The sequence below is a fragment of the Bos indicus x Bos taurus genome, chromosome X (genome assembly GCF_003369695.1).
Source record: "Bos indicus x Bos taurus breed Angus x Brahman F1 hybrid chromosome X, Bos_hybrid_MaternalHap_v2.0, whole genome shotgun sequence".
NCBI classification, from domain to species: Eukaryota; Metazoa; Chordata; class Mammalia; order Artiodactyla; family Bovidae; genus Bos; species Bos indicus x Bos taurus.
The window spans coordinates 31820851-31839187 of NC_040105.1; the positions used below are offsets into that span (position 1 = coordinate 31820851).

The 18337-nt window shown below is 36.2% G+C and overlaps 1 protein-coding gene across 9 annotated transcripts in view; it reads right to left on the bottom strand.

Annotated features, from left to right (window-relative positions):
• DMD (dystrophin) overlaps positions 1-18337 on the bottom strand; it is a 2656945-nt gene that overhangs the window by 1369805 nt on the left and 1268803 nt on the right. For all 9 annotated transcript variants that reach the window (XM_027533579.1, XM_027533577.1, XM_027533571.1 and 6 more), the window contains 2 exons: positions 1417-1527; positions 844-1017 (listed from right to left, as the gene is read on the bottom strand). In XM_027533579.1, the coding sequence (XP_027389380.1) occupies positions 844-1017; positions 1417-1527 (285 nt within the window). The remainder of the gene's footprint in view (positions 1-843; positions 1018-1416; positions 1528-18337) is intronic.

Here is an 18337-nt window from a genome sequence, read left to right on the forward strand (position 1 = left end):
CCTATTTATTCTGTCTTTGTTGTCTGGCAGAATTTCATTGCATATCCAGGCCTGACTTTAAATGGAAAGATACTAGGATTTGGAGTAAGCATGCCTGGCTTGGAATCTTGCTTTTGCTTTGCACTTGATGTTTGTCTTTAAATTCTCTCATTGAACCTGTGGCCCTGAGAATTAAGGGCTTCCCTGGCAGTTCAGCTGGTAAAGAATTCACCTGCAATGCAGGAAACCCCAGTTTGATCCCTGGGTCAGGAAGATACCCTGGAGAAAGGATAGGCTACCCACTCCAGTTTTCTTGGGCTTCCCCAGTGGCTCAGATGGTAAAGAATCTGCCTGCAATGCAGGAGACCTGGGTTTGATCCCTGGGTTGGGAAGATCCCCTGGAGAAGGGAAAGGCTACTCACTCTAGTATTCTTGCCTAGAGAATTCCATGGACAGAGAAGCCCGAGTCCGACATGACTGAGCAACCTTCACCTGAGAATTAAAGATGACTTGTGTGGATTGCTTTGCTTCCTTGGCACTCATTTCTAGAATCGTTTTTACTATTGCAGATACTTTCACTGTTGCTGTTTCCAGACCAGTATATTCTTTTTCAGGATTTCCATTTTAAAATATTTTCAAAGTTCTATAAGAATTAAACAAAGATGATATTCTGCATAGTCCTTGGAAAATTATAGACTCAAAGAAGACATTTGCAGAAGGGACATTAAGCAGCTACTATTTCAATAATAGTTCTTGTCTCTCAATTCACTTGTGCAAATTTTTGTTCTTATACCAAATACTGTTCTCCTCATTCCAATAAGGAAGTCAAGGGGTAGCTGCATATTTGCCATCAGCAATACATACCACACAATGATTTAACTGTGACTGTACTACTTCCTGTTCAACACTCTTTGTTTCCAGTGCGGGCAAGTGCATCTTCACTTCATCTAAAATCATCTTACTTTCCTGTAGACGCTGCTCAAAATTGGCTGGCTTCTGGAACAATCGAAATTTCATGGAAACATCTTGCATTTTTTTCTGTAAAGACAGTGTAAGAAAACATGGATTTTATTTTGCCTTCCGAACAATAACCAGTCATACTTTTGTTAATGTATTTTCCTTTATTCTGGAAGATACACAAGGCTAGAAATAAAAACAAACTAAAGCAACACATTTTCCATTTGTCCAGCACAAAGAACACATGCATTTGGGAGAATTCAGCAATCATTCTTAATGTGATACTAAATAAAAGACAATTTATTAATCTATTTTATCCTTAAAATGTATAATTCAATATAGTATGTATCATTTATTTATCATTTGTAGCTTTCAAATAATGCCCTTAACCTCAATTTGTTAGTAAGCAAGTTATCTAATGTAAAAAATATTTTAATATCCAACTAAAACGAGGTCCTTAGTTAATGGAATAATATGTACCTGTGCCACTTCAATTTGGGATAGTACCCGTTGAGCAGTTTCCTTTCCTTGGTAATGTTTCTTCATTTCTTCTAAACTGATCTCATGACTTGTCAAATCAGATTGGATTTTCTGTTGGGAGGACAGCATTATAAGTCAGCATGCTCTGCAAATTATTGCAAAGAACAAGTCACTTTCCAAAAAAATGAAATTCAGAAACTCTCTCAAAACATTATTACAATGTAGCCAGCCCATTACAACATGACAATAAGCAGATTTTTTTTATACTTACCCAAAACTATGAAAAACGAAATGACTTAGTTATCTCCTATTGGGATTATTAATAAAAATTAATTATCCTTTTGAATCAATGTTCACGAACAGCTATTTCAGATATAATTTTTAGTAGGAAGTATCTATTTATTTTGAAGAAAAGCATGCTTTACTGAACATTTTTCTGTACTCCTGAAACACTGTAAATCAATTATACTTCAACAACAACAAAAGAAAAGCAAAGTTTAAAAAGAAAAAGTTAAACGGTCATGGACTTGATAGAAAAAAACAGAAGGAGGGCTTGGAAGAGACGTGGTTATTGTCTAACTGGCCACAAAAGTCCTGACTAAGGGAAATATGGACTTGTATACAAATCTCTGAAATATTAGTTCCAGGATGAAAGAATACTATCACGGTCCCATGTCTTTTTTAAAAAAAAAATATGGTTGTTTTGCATACGACACACATTTTCACAATTTAAGAATCTATCATCTTGTCGTAGTTTCTTGTAATTTCTGAATTATTTCCATAAGCAGGTGTCAATATCACATGTGTCAGATGGATCTTCCAGGGACTGAGGTAGGCTTCAGAGCAGATTACTGAAGGGGCAGGGGACGCTCTCCCAGGTAGAGAGCCTCAGACTGTGATGCAGATTTGACAAGGTTTATGTTAACCCAGTGAGGAGCCCTGGAAAAGCCCCACATTGAACAGAGACAGCCAAGTCCTACATTCATCTCATGCTCAGTCACTGGTTGGGGCTCTTCTAGAAAGAATGTGGTCTCAGCTCAAAAACTGGGTTGGATTCGGAAAGGGCTGGAGTTGGGGGCTGTGAGCTTCACTGAAGGTGATCTGAGCCGCCCACTTCTGTGATCACCACAAGCACAGTTACTAACAGACACACCTAGGGAGCATATACTTATATCTAATATGTGAAAGTTACATTCTTTTACCTTTGAATTTACATTAAACTTTGACCAAAAACAAGATGATAGCTTTTATTAATTAAAAAAAAAAAAAAAAAAAAAAGCTAACTGTTGCAGCAATAAGTCATAATGGGAAAGTTGCATGTGAACAATATTCCTTAATAGTGATCTTTACTAAGAAATTCTAGGCTATATTTCAGTTAAATTTCAAACATCTAGGAAAGGGAAGTTAAATGCCTCTACTGCCTTGCTTTCTGATACATACTTAATAGCTTCCTACAGAGATTGATTTTTAGACTTTAAATAACCAAAAGAATTTCTATGATTTTCTAAAATGAGAAAAGACATGTATGATCAAGTTGTATTTAAAAGAATGCCTGTATTTGACTTATACACTTCTGAGCCAGTTACAGGAGTGGGTCATATCCTGCAGTGTGCAGAGACAAAAATGACAAAATCATTCACTTCTTTCTATCAGATCCAGCAAAAATTAGCTACTGGTCAAATTATACTAATTTAAATGTAAGTCATAGGCAGATTATCATAAATAAGAGAAGAAAATGATTAGCTTATACCACAGGACCCATAAAATTTTCACGCACAACAATTCGTATAATGCATATTAGCATAACCTAATTCACACCAATTGGAGTCAATTGCAGTACATATTACTGGAAAATAACACCAGTTTGCTTAGCAGTTACCAAAGAGAACTACAGCCCTGAAATGAGTAATACGAATTATTCCAAGAAAATGGGTTAAGTGGTAGAGTTTTTCAGAATACAAGGTTATAAATGTACAGATACACCTTGATATTAATCCTTAGCATATTGATCCTAACAATTATAAAGGTAAAGTAAGTACCACTTACTTATGTGATTAGAATTCTGGTTTAAAGTAGAGCAAAGACTCAAGCAAATCTCTATATATTTTTACTATATATAATATCTTCAGTGGTTGAAGTATGACATTGCATAAGAAATAGCAGCATGCACATATTCTCCAGGAACCAAAGAATTTGGGATTAGGGGTCCATATTAGTGCATCACTGGGGGCATCAGATGCTTTAGGGTGTTTATGGTCTTGACTTCTTAGGTGGAAAATGCTCACCCCTTCAGAATGGTGGGTCACTAACAACCATGTCTCTGTCACATAACTGGCTACCCCCAAGACATGTAATTATAGCATGAGGAATGCTTATGTCCAGTTAGGTCCATCAGGTTCTCTCTCAGAACTGACAGAAGAAAGTCTGGTCAAGCTCTGTGGGTGCATGGAACTTTCTTATGTATGAGACTGGGCTTATGAAGTCCCTAGTTTGCACTGTTAGTTTAGGAAGAGCAAAGGCCCATGACCAGAGAGAGAAAAAAAGAGACACATTAACAAATATATTGATGGCTTTCAAACATAGGCTGAAGTAGACAGCAACTGCCAAAGATGGCTGCAACAAGAGTGCCAATACCATATGCTCCTCTTACCATTCCCCCATTAAGAGGCAGAGTTTATTTCTTCACCTCTTTAAATCTAGGTTAGCCCTATGATAGCCTTGACTGGTATAACAAGGCAAAAGTAATGATTTGCCATTTATGGGAAAAGCTCTTAACTGGGCTAGCAACTTTCACTTCTCCACTTTTGGAACACTCAACTCTTAGGAACCTGTGGGTTCCCTCTTGGAACCCATCTGACATGCTCTGAAAAGCCTAAGCCACACAGAGAGGCTGTGGAGAAGTGTTTCCATAGAGTCCCAGGAGAGCTTTCACCTCACAGGGAGCATCATCTTCTAGACATGAGGGAGCCATATTGGATGTTCAGTCCATTTGAGCTTACAAGTCACCATGGTACCCGCCCATAAATAAAAACAATCACATGAGAGATTCCAAGAGAAACCATCCAGCTGACCCTTCTCAATTCACAAACCATTAGAGAAACTGATGATTTGCTGTTACAAGTGACCAAAACACAGGCTCTAATCCTTTCCTGAGTAAAAACTTTATGCTCACTCTTGATTTCCATGAGGCATTGCTATGTCCTTATGACCATCTCCCCTCCCTCATTTTTGTTTTTGCTTTAGTTAATTCGATGTTGCTACTTGTACTTAACTGTCCTAAAGAGTATACTGGATATGCAAGGAGATGAGAGCTTTAAAAACAAATTAATGAGGGAAGATGAGGTGTGGACAGGGCACTAAACCACATGAAGAGTTAGCAGAACTGAAATAATGCATAGAGAGTTCATGCTTATCCCGAAATATAACTAGAAATACAGGTGGGAATGAGGTATTAAATAACCTCATATAGTAAAAGAAAAAAATTGTAGTATTTTTAATCTGAAGTTAAAGTTTAAATTTTAAAAGTGATCAGAATCACAGAGAATAGTTTTACTGCTACTACTTACTCTAATTAATAAAGCAATTCATAATGAGAGAATGCTTCCATAAACTCTGTAATCCTTTGATATGAATTTGTGTTTTGTTATTCACCATATAGAGCTACATATGTGTGTGTATCTTTCTTTTCAAAGCAGCAGCATACTCCTATACAAACAGCCTTTATTTTAGTGCACTCAACCATTAGAGGGAAGTAGAAAGGGAGGGCCAGGAGACTACCATGGAGAAGACAGAAATTTAAGGGATGGGAGAAAAAGGGAAACACTGAAGAAAGATAAGCAACAGTCTAACAGAAGGACAAAAGGGACAACCAGGAAAGAGAGAGGTTGCCACTGAAATCAAGTATGTGAGAGATTTAAGAATGAGTGAGAGGTGGACAATGTCAATTTTGAAATAGATCAAATAAGAATAAGCGCTATTAATAATAAGGGCATATTAGCTGGTCAATGAGCACTGTAGCTGGGACAGAGTCAGTGGATGGTGAAAGTAGAAATCAAATTTTCAAGGGCTGGAATCTGATTAAGGACAAGGAAAAGCCCTTATAAAAACATTTGAAATCAGTTTTGAAGACTTCTCTCCACATGAAATGTAGGACAGTAGAATTGAACATGTGTTAAGGCCATGCAAAAGGAGCCACTGGATGAAGCTTTTAAAAAAAAAATGCATGAACTTAATGTATTACAAAAAACCCTGGAGGAAATGAGAGAAAATGGAGTGAAGGGCAAAAATCTATAATCAATGGAAAATATTGACAGGTAGAGGAGTGCCACTTTTTCAGAAGCCAAAGGTAACACCTAAAGATGATTCTGGATGTGGAGAAGTGCAAAGTGCAATGCTTCCTACTTGATGCTCTCTGGGAATCAGCATAGATAAAGCTGGGTTTAAATCTCAGGGTTCTGATTTGCCACCTGGTCAAAACAACGCACTTTTGAGCCTCTTTCGAGGGAGAGGAGTTGGTCATAAGAACACAGTAATGCCTCATGGAAATCAAGGTGAGCATAAACTTTTCTCATCTCTAAACGTACGGTCATAATGACAAGCCAGCAATGAAGCACAGCCATAATCAGTAGGCAGAGTACATGGGAAAATTCTTACGTCCGCAGTAGATAACTCTATTGGTTTTGGTAATAAGATTAGAGGCAGTTGTATAAGTAAATCCCTGCTCAAGTTGTCTGCACAAAAATCTGTTCATGACTTTCCAGTGCCATTATATATCATTTATTTATGAACACGAGCCCCTTGATATCTTCTGAGGATGAGAGGGTTGGTGAGAAATCAAAAAGAAAGTAAATAGTCAGTATGGAAATCACGAAAGGATAATGATGAGGTGAAAATTAAAAAGATATTTAGAGAGAGCAGAGGGTTCAAATTCTATAACTCTAACAGGATCTGTCCACATGTTTTTAATTCATTAATCCATTTGGCACATAAGGTGTATATTGCAAAGGAAATAAAGAAATATACACATAATTCCATCAGCCTTTTATACTAGAGGGGTGAGAGAAGAGTCCTGAAGGAAAAACCATCATTATCATCATTGCCAAAGTAGACATGTGTGTGACCTTATGTCTGAACAGTTCACAAACATTCATTTGATTACCTAATCAAATGAAGGTAAGTATTTACATCCTCAACTACAATTACATATGAGGGTAAAAATGTTGACTTATCCAAGGTAAAGTAGCAAATTCAACTGCCCTTTAAACAACTGTACTGCCTCTTAAATTATGATTTAAAAATAAAAATATTCTTCAAATAGACATTTATCAGAAAAAACATTTAATCTTATCTATATAGTTTAGCTTATCAATTCAAGAAGGAAATTCTTCATCTACTATCTTATTCCACAGAGTGAGAACAAAACAATTGACCCTATTTGTAAAGAATTTCTGGGGAAACAGAATGTAAACATATGAGTGAATTACAAAGTAGAAATATGTGCAATATAATAGCAAAATCTCAAATTATGACATAAAGGACAAGACACATATACATTTCTACTATAGAATCTGATAAAAATTTCAAGAAATTGGCATATTTAAGTTCCATATGGCTGATAAGTTTCTTAGAGGGGTGCATGCATGCTCTGTCACTAAGTTGGGTCTGACTCTTTGCGACCCCATGAATTATGGCCCGCCATGCTCCTCTGTCCATGGGACTTCCCTGGCAAGAATACTGGAGGAGACTGTCATTTCCTGCTCCAATTTAGAGGGGTAGATAAGATAATAAGAAAACAGGATCCCATTCCAGGTTGTGGGAACCACGCTAGCAAAGACTGAGTTTGGAAGGTGCAGGGTGCATATACTTAGTTTCACAGAAGAACTGGATGTGGGTAGAGTGAAAATTACTACTTACAGGAGGAATTAATGTAAAGTTATTGAACCTTAAGTTTCAGGGATGGTCAGTTCAGTTCAGTCAGTTGCTAAGTCGTGTCCGACTCTTTGCAACCTCATGAACCTCAGCACACCAGGCCTTCCTATCCATCACCAACAACTGGAGTTTACCCAAACTCATGTACGTTGAGTCAGTGATGATATCCAACCATCTCATCCTCTGTTGTTCCCTTCTCTTCCTGCCCTCAATCTTTCCTAGCATCAGGGTCTTTTCAAATGAGTCAATTCTTTGCATCAGTGGCCAAAGTATTGGAGTTTCTGCTTCAGCATTAGTCCTTCCAATGAACACCCAGGACTGATCTCCTTTAGGATGGACTGGTTGGATCACCTTGCAGTACAAGGGACTCTCAAGAGTCTTCTCCAACACCACAGTTCAAAAGCATCAATTCTTCACCGCTCAGCTTTCTTTATGGTCCAACTCTCACATCCATACATGACTACTGGAAAAACCATACCCTTGACTAGACGGACCTTTGTTGACAAAGTAATGTTTTTTTGCTTTTTAATATGCTGTCTAGGTTGGTCATAACTTTCCTTCCAAGGAGTAAGCGTCTTTTAATTTCATGGCTGCAATCACCTTCTGTAGTGATTTTGGAGCCCCAAAACATAAAGTCACCCACTGTTTCAATTGTTTCCCCATCTATTTCCCATGAAGTAATGGGACCAGATGCCATGATCTTAGTTTTCTGAATGTTGAGCTTTAAGCCAACTTTTTCACTCTCCTCTTTCATTTTCATCAACAGGCTCTTTAGTTCTACACTTTCTGCCATAAGAGTGATATCATCTGCATATCTGAGGTTATTGATATTTCTCCTGGCAACCTTGATTCCAGCTTGTGCTTCTTCCAGCCCAGCGTTTCTCATGATGTACTCCGCATACAAGTTAAATAAGCAGGGTGACAATATATAGGCTTGACGTACTCCTTTTCCTATTTGGAACCAGTCTGTTGTTCCATGTCCAGTTCTAACTGTTGTTTCCTGACCTGTATACAGGTTTCTCAAGAGGTAGGTCAGGTGGTCTGGTATTCCCATCTCTTTCAGAATTTTCCACAGTTGATTGTGATCCACACAGTCAAAAGCTTTGGCATAGTCAATAAAGCAGAAATAGATGTTTTCCTGGAACTCTCTTGACTTTTTGATGATCCAGCAGATGTTGGCTATTTGATCTCTGGTTCCTCTGCCTTTTCTAAAACCAGCTTGAACATCAGGAAGTTCATGGTTCACATAGTGCTGAAGCCTGGCTTGGAGAATTTTGAGCATTATTTTACTAGAGTGTGAGATGAGTGCAATTGTGTGGTAGTTTGAGCATTCTTTGTGATTGCCTTTCTTTGGGATTGGAATGAAAACTGACCTTTTCTAGTCCTGTGGCCACTGCTGAGTTTTCCAAATTTGCTGGCATATTGAGTGCAGCACTTTCACAGCATCATCTTTCAGGATTTGAAATAGCTCCACTGGAATTCCATCACCTCTACTAGCTTTGTTCGTAGTGATGCTTTCTAAGGCCCACTTGGCTTCCCATTCCAGGATGTCTGGCTCTAGGTGAATGATCACACCATCATGATTATCTGGGTCGTGAAGATCTTTTTTGTACAGTTCTGTGTAGTCTTGCCACGTCTTCCTAATATCTTCTGCTTCTGTTAGGTCCATACCATTTCTGTCCTATATTGAGCTCATCTTTGCATGAAATGTTCCCTTGGTATCTCTAATTTTCTTGAAGAGATCTCTAATCTTTTCCATTCTGTTGTTTTCCTCTATGTCTTTGCATTGATCGCTGAGGAAGGCTTTCTTATCTCTCCTTGCTGTTCTTTGGAACTCTGCATTCAGATGTTATATCTTTCCTTTTCTCCTTTGCTTTTTACTTCTATTCTTTTCACAGCTATTTGTAAGGCCTCCTCAGACAGCCATTTTACTTTTTTGCATTTCTTTTCCATGGGGATGGTCTTGATTCCTGTCTCCTGTACAATGTCAAGAACCTCCATCCATAATTCATCAGGCACTCTATCATATCTAGTCCCTTAAATCTATTTCTCACTTCCACTGTATAATCATAAGGGATTTGATGTAGGTCATACCTGAATGGTCTAGTGGTTTCCCCCACTTTCTTCAATTTAAGTCTGAATTTGGCAACAAGGAGTTCATGATCTGAGCCACAGTCAGCTCCCAGTCTTGTTTTTGCTGACTGTATAGAGCTCTCCATCTTTGGCTGCAAAGAACATAAGCAATCTCATTTCAGTGTTGGCCATCTGCCAATGTCCATGTGTAAAGTCTTCTCTTGTGTTGTTGGAAGAGGGTGTTTGCTATGACCAGTGCATGCTCTTGGCAAAACTCTATTAGCCTTTGCCCTGATTCTTTCTGTACTCCAAGGCCAAATTTTCCTGTTATTCTAGGTGTTTCTTGACTTCCTACTTTTGCATTCCAGTCCCCTATAATGAAAAGGACATCTTTTTTAGGTGTTAGTTCTAGAAGGTCTTGTATGTCTTCATAGAACCGTTCAACTTCAGCTTCTTCAGCATTACTGGTTGGGGCATAGGCTTGGATTACCGTGTGATATTGAATGGTTTACCTTGGAAACAAACAGAGATCATCCTGTCACTTTGGCGACTGCATCCGAGTATGGCATTTCAGACTGTTTTGTTGACTATGATGGCTACTCCATTTCTTCTAAGGGATTCCTGCTCACAGTAGTAGATATAATGGTCATCTGAGTTAAATTCACCCATTCCAGCCCATTTTAGTTCGCTGATTCCTAGAATGTCGATATTCACTCTTGCCATCTCCTGTTTGACCACTTCCAATTTGCCTTGATTCATGGACCTAACATTCCAGGTTCCTATACAATATTGCTCTTTACAGCATCAGACCTTGATTATATCACCAGTCACATCCACAATTGGGATCGTCACTTGCCAAAAATAATAAAATTATTCTCTAACAAAATTTGATTTTCTTTTATAAAGTTTTTTTTCCCCCTTAAAGACTGCCCCCTCAAAGCTGCCTCCAGTAGCATGGCATTACCAAAAAAAAGCCAAAATAGTTTTAGTGATCACAGAAACATAGGCCTTCTGATGATAAACTTCAAATTTTTTCAAACAATCCATAATGTTTTTATGATTTAAAAACAATGAGGACAAAAATGACTTATAAACAACTTATCAAAAACTTAACTTTTATCTGTCAAATGGGGATGTAAAGGACCATGTAACTTGTGAAAAAAAAATCCACAAATTTTTAAGTTTCAATGCAAAGAATTACATGGACTGTGAAATGTTCATATTTATATCAACATAGACTATTGAGTGGATGAATTTCTGTACTCTTAGAAAGGTCACCATTACTAAAACCATTAAAACTGGAAAAAAAATGATGGCTGACTGTCATATAAAACTGAGATTTTATGATAATTTATAGGCAGAATTCCTAGAAAAATTCTCATATCTGTAGTGTTATTCCAATAGGATTAGAGATCAAAATTTCTTCATCAATTAAGTATTATGCATGATAGGAGCACAGTGATTAAATATATTTTATAAACTAAGGATAATAATACTACAGAACTTTTCAGAATATTTTATATATTAATATGTGTTAATAGCCAAGAGGAATATAATTCTTTGTTCAAAATATTCTTCTGATTTTTTGGCAAAATATATCACGCAAGTAAATTTGAGAAATCCTACTCACGTACTTAGTGAGTGTAAACATATACTCATGTACTAAATATACTCTCATGCAGTTAGTGTGTTTATTTAGAGATGACAATTTATTTCATTATTAAAATTATAAGATAAAAATGGATATATATCTCTAATTGATCTACTTTGGGAAGGTTGTAGTCATGAACCATACTTATATTTAGCTAGCACCTTTAAAATTAATTCCACAATTCTTACCTTCAACTGATATTTAATTTTTAGTTTGTACTTGGGATATCTTTTGCCACCTTCTTTATTTACCATCATTTGATTATTATTCTGAAACTGTATAATTTAAAAATGCTTTACCACTTTAGGGCAGGCTTATTGTGAAATAGACAAGTGATTTGTTTAAATAACTGTTATGGAAACTTCTATGCAAAGTGGACAATCTCCCATTTACAAATTACTTTTTAAAAAGATGGATCATTTTTTCCTGATATTATAATCAGACAATGAAAAAAATAACATTAAAAAAAACCCTTTTGTAATATAGAAGGAAATATCGGGAAATGACAATTTCATCCAGAGGATAACGATTTCCAAAGTTAGCTACCAGATTTCTAAGATCTGCTAAAGGTCTAAAGACTGTACTATCTCAGTTCCATGTTTACTTAAAATACACATCTACCAGGGTATGGATGGTAAGTGTTTGAAGAAAATAACTGATTATGTGAAACTCTCATCTTAGCCTCATATTAAATCAGTAATTTCCAAAAGAAATAAAATGAAAGGAAGTAGCCAATGCATGATGCTGATTTGGAACCCCCATGTATTCTCTAAAAGGAACTCTCAACTTAATACTTCTCAGGATCACTAGATGTTTTTCATAAAAAAGTGAAATAATATAAAGCAAATTAAATAATCATAGCATTACAAAAATAAGACATTTGATAATACAGAAATTATGTTCACAATTAGCACTATATATTGAAAGCAAGAAACAACAATGGAAATGAAAATAGCCATTTTTCCATTAAAGATGGTAAAGGGCAAATTATAAAACTAAAAATCAAACATTAATGACATATCCAATATAGCATTTTACAACTAACTGAGCAGAGAACAGGGCTTTTTATCATGATTTACCTCATCAGACCATTCTCATATATCAAATTAATGACAGAAAATGGCGAGCAAAATTAAGCTGTAACTATTTACTGGAATAAAGGAAACTTTATGTCAGATAATTGTTCAAGCTTTTTTCACATCAGATAAAGAAAATGACTCCAAAGAAAATATTTCAGAAATAAAAATATTAGATGTCATGTTAAGACTACAAATGGGGAGATTTAATAGTTAGATGAGTAATTTTTAAACAAACAGTAATTTTGATACGGCATCCTCAAGATGGTGAAATGGCCATATACAACACATACTCACAAAATTAAAGAAATATAATATACTAAAGGATTTTGGATAGTTTGTAGTTTTAAAATGTGGGACATGGAAAAAATGTAAATTTTCACATCTTCTGCAACTCTTGCTTGTGATTATTTCCCACAATATTAAACATGTCAAAATAACAATAATAGCCATTTTATACTGGGGAGTAATCAGTTCTATATAGTAATACACATAGGCAGCATTTCAGTGTCAGAACAGATTTAAAATTCACTGCATTGTTTATCATTATATCTATATTGCTGGGTAAAAAGAAAGGAAAATGTGTGTTACGGTTATGTGGAGTTTAATATCAGAGCCCAAATATCTGTAATCACGGCCCATTTTATTGTTCTGTGATTAAATCATTTCATTATTCCATTATTCCTGGATGAATTTCCCTATATGGGTTTATGCTGTCTAGTTCATAAATCGGTGAAGTAGGCTGTAAAGTTAGACTGTTTTGAGTCATCTGGCAATCAAATGTGCCTATATACACTATAAAAGTCTTTTTTATTCCATAATGAAATCATAAGCTTAATCTGATAGACCAAAATTTGCATTTAGGTCTTTATTTTTTAAGCAATAACTTTGAGAATTTTGGAATGTTTTCATTTAAACAGAGCCAAATATATTTTAAGTGAGTGAGAAGATTTAGCTTCAATAAATACAGGAAGACCTCAATTATGGTTTATTTTGATGTGCAGCTAATTCAATCATCTATAATTAACAGCTTTCTTTAGTGAAAAGAAGATTCCCTCTTTTCTGTTTATTGATACTAAGTTTTAACCATATTTTAACTGGGATGGAAAAAGAGATGGAAGGAAGATATCTGTTCTGTACATATCTGGACTACCCAAAAGTCCTAGCTTCATGAGCAAAATATCGGAGCACTTTTCTATGCTGACTATAAGGTCCTCTCCTTTGGTAGTCATTTATTTTTTCCCTGCACTTCTCTGGTGGCTCAGAGGTTAAAGCATCTGCCTGGAATGAGGGAGACCCTGGTTCGATCCCTGGGTCGGGAAGGTCCCCTAGAGAAGGAAATGGCAACCCACTCTAGTACTCTTGCCTGGAGAATCCCATGGAGGGAGGAGCCTGGTAGGCTACAGTCCATGGGGTCATAAAGAGTCGGACATGACTGAGCGACTTCACTCATGAACATAAATCTACTATGTGAGATATGAGGCTGCAGAAGATGGAATCAGGAGTCTGCAGGATAAAAAAACTGAACAATTTAGCAATCACAGTCACTGCTAACAACCCCAACGCTTCTTGTGGTAATCTAAATAAAGGGGTCACATTCTCCTCTATAAAACATGTATCTTCAACACATAATGATGTGGAGCATTTCAACAGGTACTCATGTTAGATTGTTCTTACATATTGGAGATTCAAACTATGAGATTACTATAAAAGGGAAAAATACAGATTAAAGAACCTGTATAATCTTAATAAGTACACAGCATTTAATTGACTATTTAGACACAGTTATCACAGCTCCTACAATGATTTAGAGAAGCTAACTGGCACATTAACATATGTGGAATTAGAAAAAAAAAAAAAAGATGACTAAGCTAAGTTCCTCTTCCTCTTAAAATATCCATAAGGAAAATTCTATTTGTCTAAATTAATTCATTCATGCAGGAGTTCTCAGCTATATTGTCTGCCTTCACTTATTTCCCATAAGATTAAAAAAACAAGCAAGATAGAAGTCACCAATGTCTGATTTCCACCCCATCTTCCTCCCAGTGAAATCTTGACTCAGCCATAGGTGAGAATGTTGAGAAACAGTGTTGAGAAACGTGATGTGGGGGGCGGGAAAGACTGGGACTGGTCAGCCATTTCCAAAGTTCTCAACCTTAGATACCTGTTAGGATAACTTGGGGTGGGGGGGTGGTTTCCGAAAATTCTGATGACTGAGTCCACCTAGAGATTCTGACTTGATTGGCCTGCCATGCAAAGCTACGGACTTGGATTTCTGCTTCCAGACCTTAGGTGATAAAACTAAATCTCTGTTTTACCAATTTCTTCAGTAAAATTAAGGAGTAAACAACTCTATTCATGCCATGTGCTTCTCTGCAGTAATCCATTTTGATGATTATATTCTGTATAGTTGTTTTAAAGAAACACTCATGGGGTTTTTATATTTTAATCATACTATTTTTTAAATATATCTTCAAATTTTTGATTTATGTATTCAGATAATCAATTTCTGTATCAAGAAGAGCTTTCCCCATTTGCCTTATAGTATTTGAATTAATAAGATGTCATCTTAATTTTATACTTGAATAAAAGCCTCTCTTTATACAGGCTGGCATTTTGATGCTGCAGTCATTTGATTTAAGAATGTGGTTTTCTTAAGAATTATTTTTTTGAAATAAAACACTCCAGTCAATGTTTGCCCTAGCAGGATGTGGTTTTACTTTCTAAAAGGTTAAACTTTACTCCTGAGGCTCATGGCACTAAATAAAAAGGTAAAATATTTTTAATCTGGTTTAGAATCAGAAGGCCCAGTTTGCTCATCATGACAGATAACTGGTCAATGAATATGCAGAGGCAGTGGGAAGCTCCTTTATGCTCAAGAAAGTGACTTGATCTACATTTACTTTTATATAAAATAAGAGTATATCTATCAAAATACTATACACATTGCGCCCATTCCTTTAATCCTGATTTTATTTTTAATACCTAAGAATCTCAAACACTCTTAAAGGGCCGAAAAAAGAAGACTCTTTTTACAGATTGAAATTTAGTAGTAAAACTACCAGCGTGCCACACGGTGGAGTCAAACATCCACAAATCCATGTGGCCAATATGTGACAGGAAAACTGAGCAGATATAAGATGACCAAATATGGCAATGCCATTCGTCTTGTCCTGCTTTTCAGTGATGTATTAGAGTACTCAGTTTCTGAAAAGGGAAAGCTAACCCCATTAATCTTTTAATTAGCAATGAAATTTTATGCCAATTTATAGAAACACATTGGGTGTGAATTTTCATTTATACAAAGCCTTAAATGCAGCCTCATTATATAAGCTTAGAAAAAATGTCATTTCGGTGGTATTCTTAGGAAGTTCTTCATCTGACACACTGTGCTTAAGTTCTCACTTCAGAGACAATCCCTTTATTCTCTAGTTGTTTCTTCCAGGGGAGATTCATATTGAGCTTCAGGAAAGGCAATCCCTGAAGTAAATCTGAGTAGTTGCTAACTCTGTCCTAGAAAACAATTCACTTTGATGTCATCTTAAAATAAAAGCTTGGAGGGACTTTCCTGGCAGTCCAGGGGTTAAGATTCCACACTTCCAGTACAGGAGGCACGGGTTTGATCCCTAGTCAGGGAACTAAGATCCCACATGTGGCATGGTGTGGCAAAAATAAATAAATAAACAAAAAGAATTTTGGAAAAGAGTGTTTGCATAGCTTTTGGGTATCATGCATTTTATAATATATTACCATTTAGGGAATTCAAAGTTAAGATCATCTTGAAAATGCAGGTGCAAACAGAAATGTAGGGAAAATAGATTTGAATTTGTTAGTATTCCAAAATCTCTTTTTTCAAGTAGATTTGAAATTTCCTAATCTGTGTGCTGTTATCAACAATATTTTGAACTGTTATTAATAATCTTTTATCATAGTTTTTGAGAAAGTAAAACAAAAATCTTTATGTTATTAAACTAGCATGTTATATTCATGTTTATGGAATCATGTATTCATAAGTAAATAAACAAACTTTCAGGGTCAACAACCTTTTCAAGTAAACAATATTTTTTTTCTGAAAGTTCCCAATTTTTACCTCAGACACTAAGAACTTTTGCCAATCTCAAATTTGTTACTTATAGTTTCATTCTACCAGCTTGAAAAAGGAATTCCATTTATTTTATAGTATAACTGATTTTAATATTTATACCATTCAAATTTTTCCTTAATTACATTCAAAAAGGTATGAGACATCTTTAATCAAACATTCTTCCAAATTCATGTCACTAAATTAGACAAAATAAGCAGTTCTACTCTGCCTTTAGTTTATAATCATGTATTCAGTAAAAATTTCCCATTCCTATCATGCATTTTTCTAAAGCTTGCCTAAAAATGTTTGTATGTGGCTCAAATTGAAAGAGTCTTCAAAATAGACAATGCTGGAGAACTTGACGAAACTAGGTAAGTTTGAAGAAGTGTATATACCAGGGAGGTTACATATGGCCCTCTTGGAAAACTATCATGAGGATTTTATCATCAAAAACGTCCCCAACTTCACTTTCCTAGCCATTAGGCCACCAAGCAACTGCCAGCAATTTTTGTTATTGTCAAGCAATGAGAGTAGCTAGTTCAAGTTCAATGTCTGGAAGTCATTAGAGGACACTGGGGGCCATATTGGAGAGGGCAATGGCACCCCACTCCAGTACTCTTGCCTGGAAAATCCATGGACAGAGGAGCCTGGTGGGCTGCCATCTCTGGGGTCGCACAGAGTCGGACACGACTGAAGCGACTTCACAGCAGCAGCAGCAGAGGGCCATATCTAAGGTACCTTGGAACCAAAGCAAAGTCAGAGAGCACAGTCCCAAGGAAGCCCTGAGGACTTCTTCTGAATGGCATCTTTCTAACACAATAGGGCTGCCTTTGTATATTTTAATCTAGAGAAACTCCAGGGCTGATTAATAACCATCCGCATTAGGCATGCTTCTCCAGAAAGAAACCTAAATTTTTATATTTCATACAGTTTGAGAAGTAAGAGTAAATGGTAAAGGGACTCATGGCAAATATACTTAATTTTAAAGAAGATATTATAATTATAAAGTTGATCTTTATCCCCTGAAAATTTCTAGGACAGATTATAAAATGGTTTGTGAACCCTTAGAAAAATAAACAGTAATCATTAGGACCCAACATGGGATAACTCGCATAAAAGTGAAGTGAAAGTGAAAGTCATGTGGTCATGTCCAACCTTTTGTGACCCCATGGACCATAGCTCACCAAGCAAGAATACTGGAATGGGTTGCCATTCCCTTCTTCAGGGGATCTCCCTGACCCAGGGATCGAACCTGGGTATCATGCATTGAAGGCAGATTCTTTACTGGCTGAGCCACTAGGGAAGCCTAACAAATACTTAATGAGCAGAGAGGGAGACTCATGGGGAGATTCCTTACATGGGGCTTGCCCTTTCTAATAGCAGCATAGAAACATTATTTCTTCCAGTGGAGAGTAGATCTCAATAGACTACAGCTACATCTATAGTCTTTAAGCAAAATATTACTAAGTCTGTGTGTTCCTTCCCAAATAAATGGGTGTATCTATAACAAGGCAGGAGAACCCAGAAGGTCTGCAAACCTCCTGTTTAATTAAGTCCTTTATTTAAAATTCATGTGGGAGGAGACATGGGTACGCCTATGGCTGATTCATGTTGCCGTTTGGTAGAAACCAATGCAATACTGTAAAGCAATTATCCTTCAATTAAAAACAAATAAAAAACCAAAATTCAAAAAAAAAAAAATAGTCAATGAGGAATCCCACCACTCTAGACTTTTTCAGCCCATCCAAATTACTTATACTCTATCCCATGCACTCAAAGACTTTTCTCTGTCAAAACTTATACAATATGGTAAAGTAACCCATGCTATTATGTTCAATGATGCTTTGAACATTTAACTGTGATTTAATGCACTGTAATGGCATCATAACCGTAATTTATAAATCTAGTATTTCATAAATCCAAATTTATTTTTAAGTGGAAACATTCATGTATCTCCACCAATTAGTGGGGAGACGGCCTTGTGGATGGACAGATAACCTTCTAATGCTCCTCACATTATAATGTATCAGTCTGAGTTATCCCTGTGTATTGGGTTCCTAAAATATATATATGATATGAAAATTAGCTATGTAACCTTACTATCAGAAA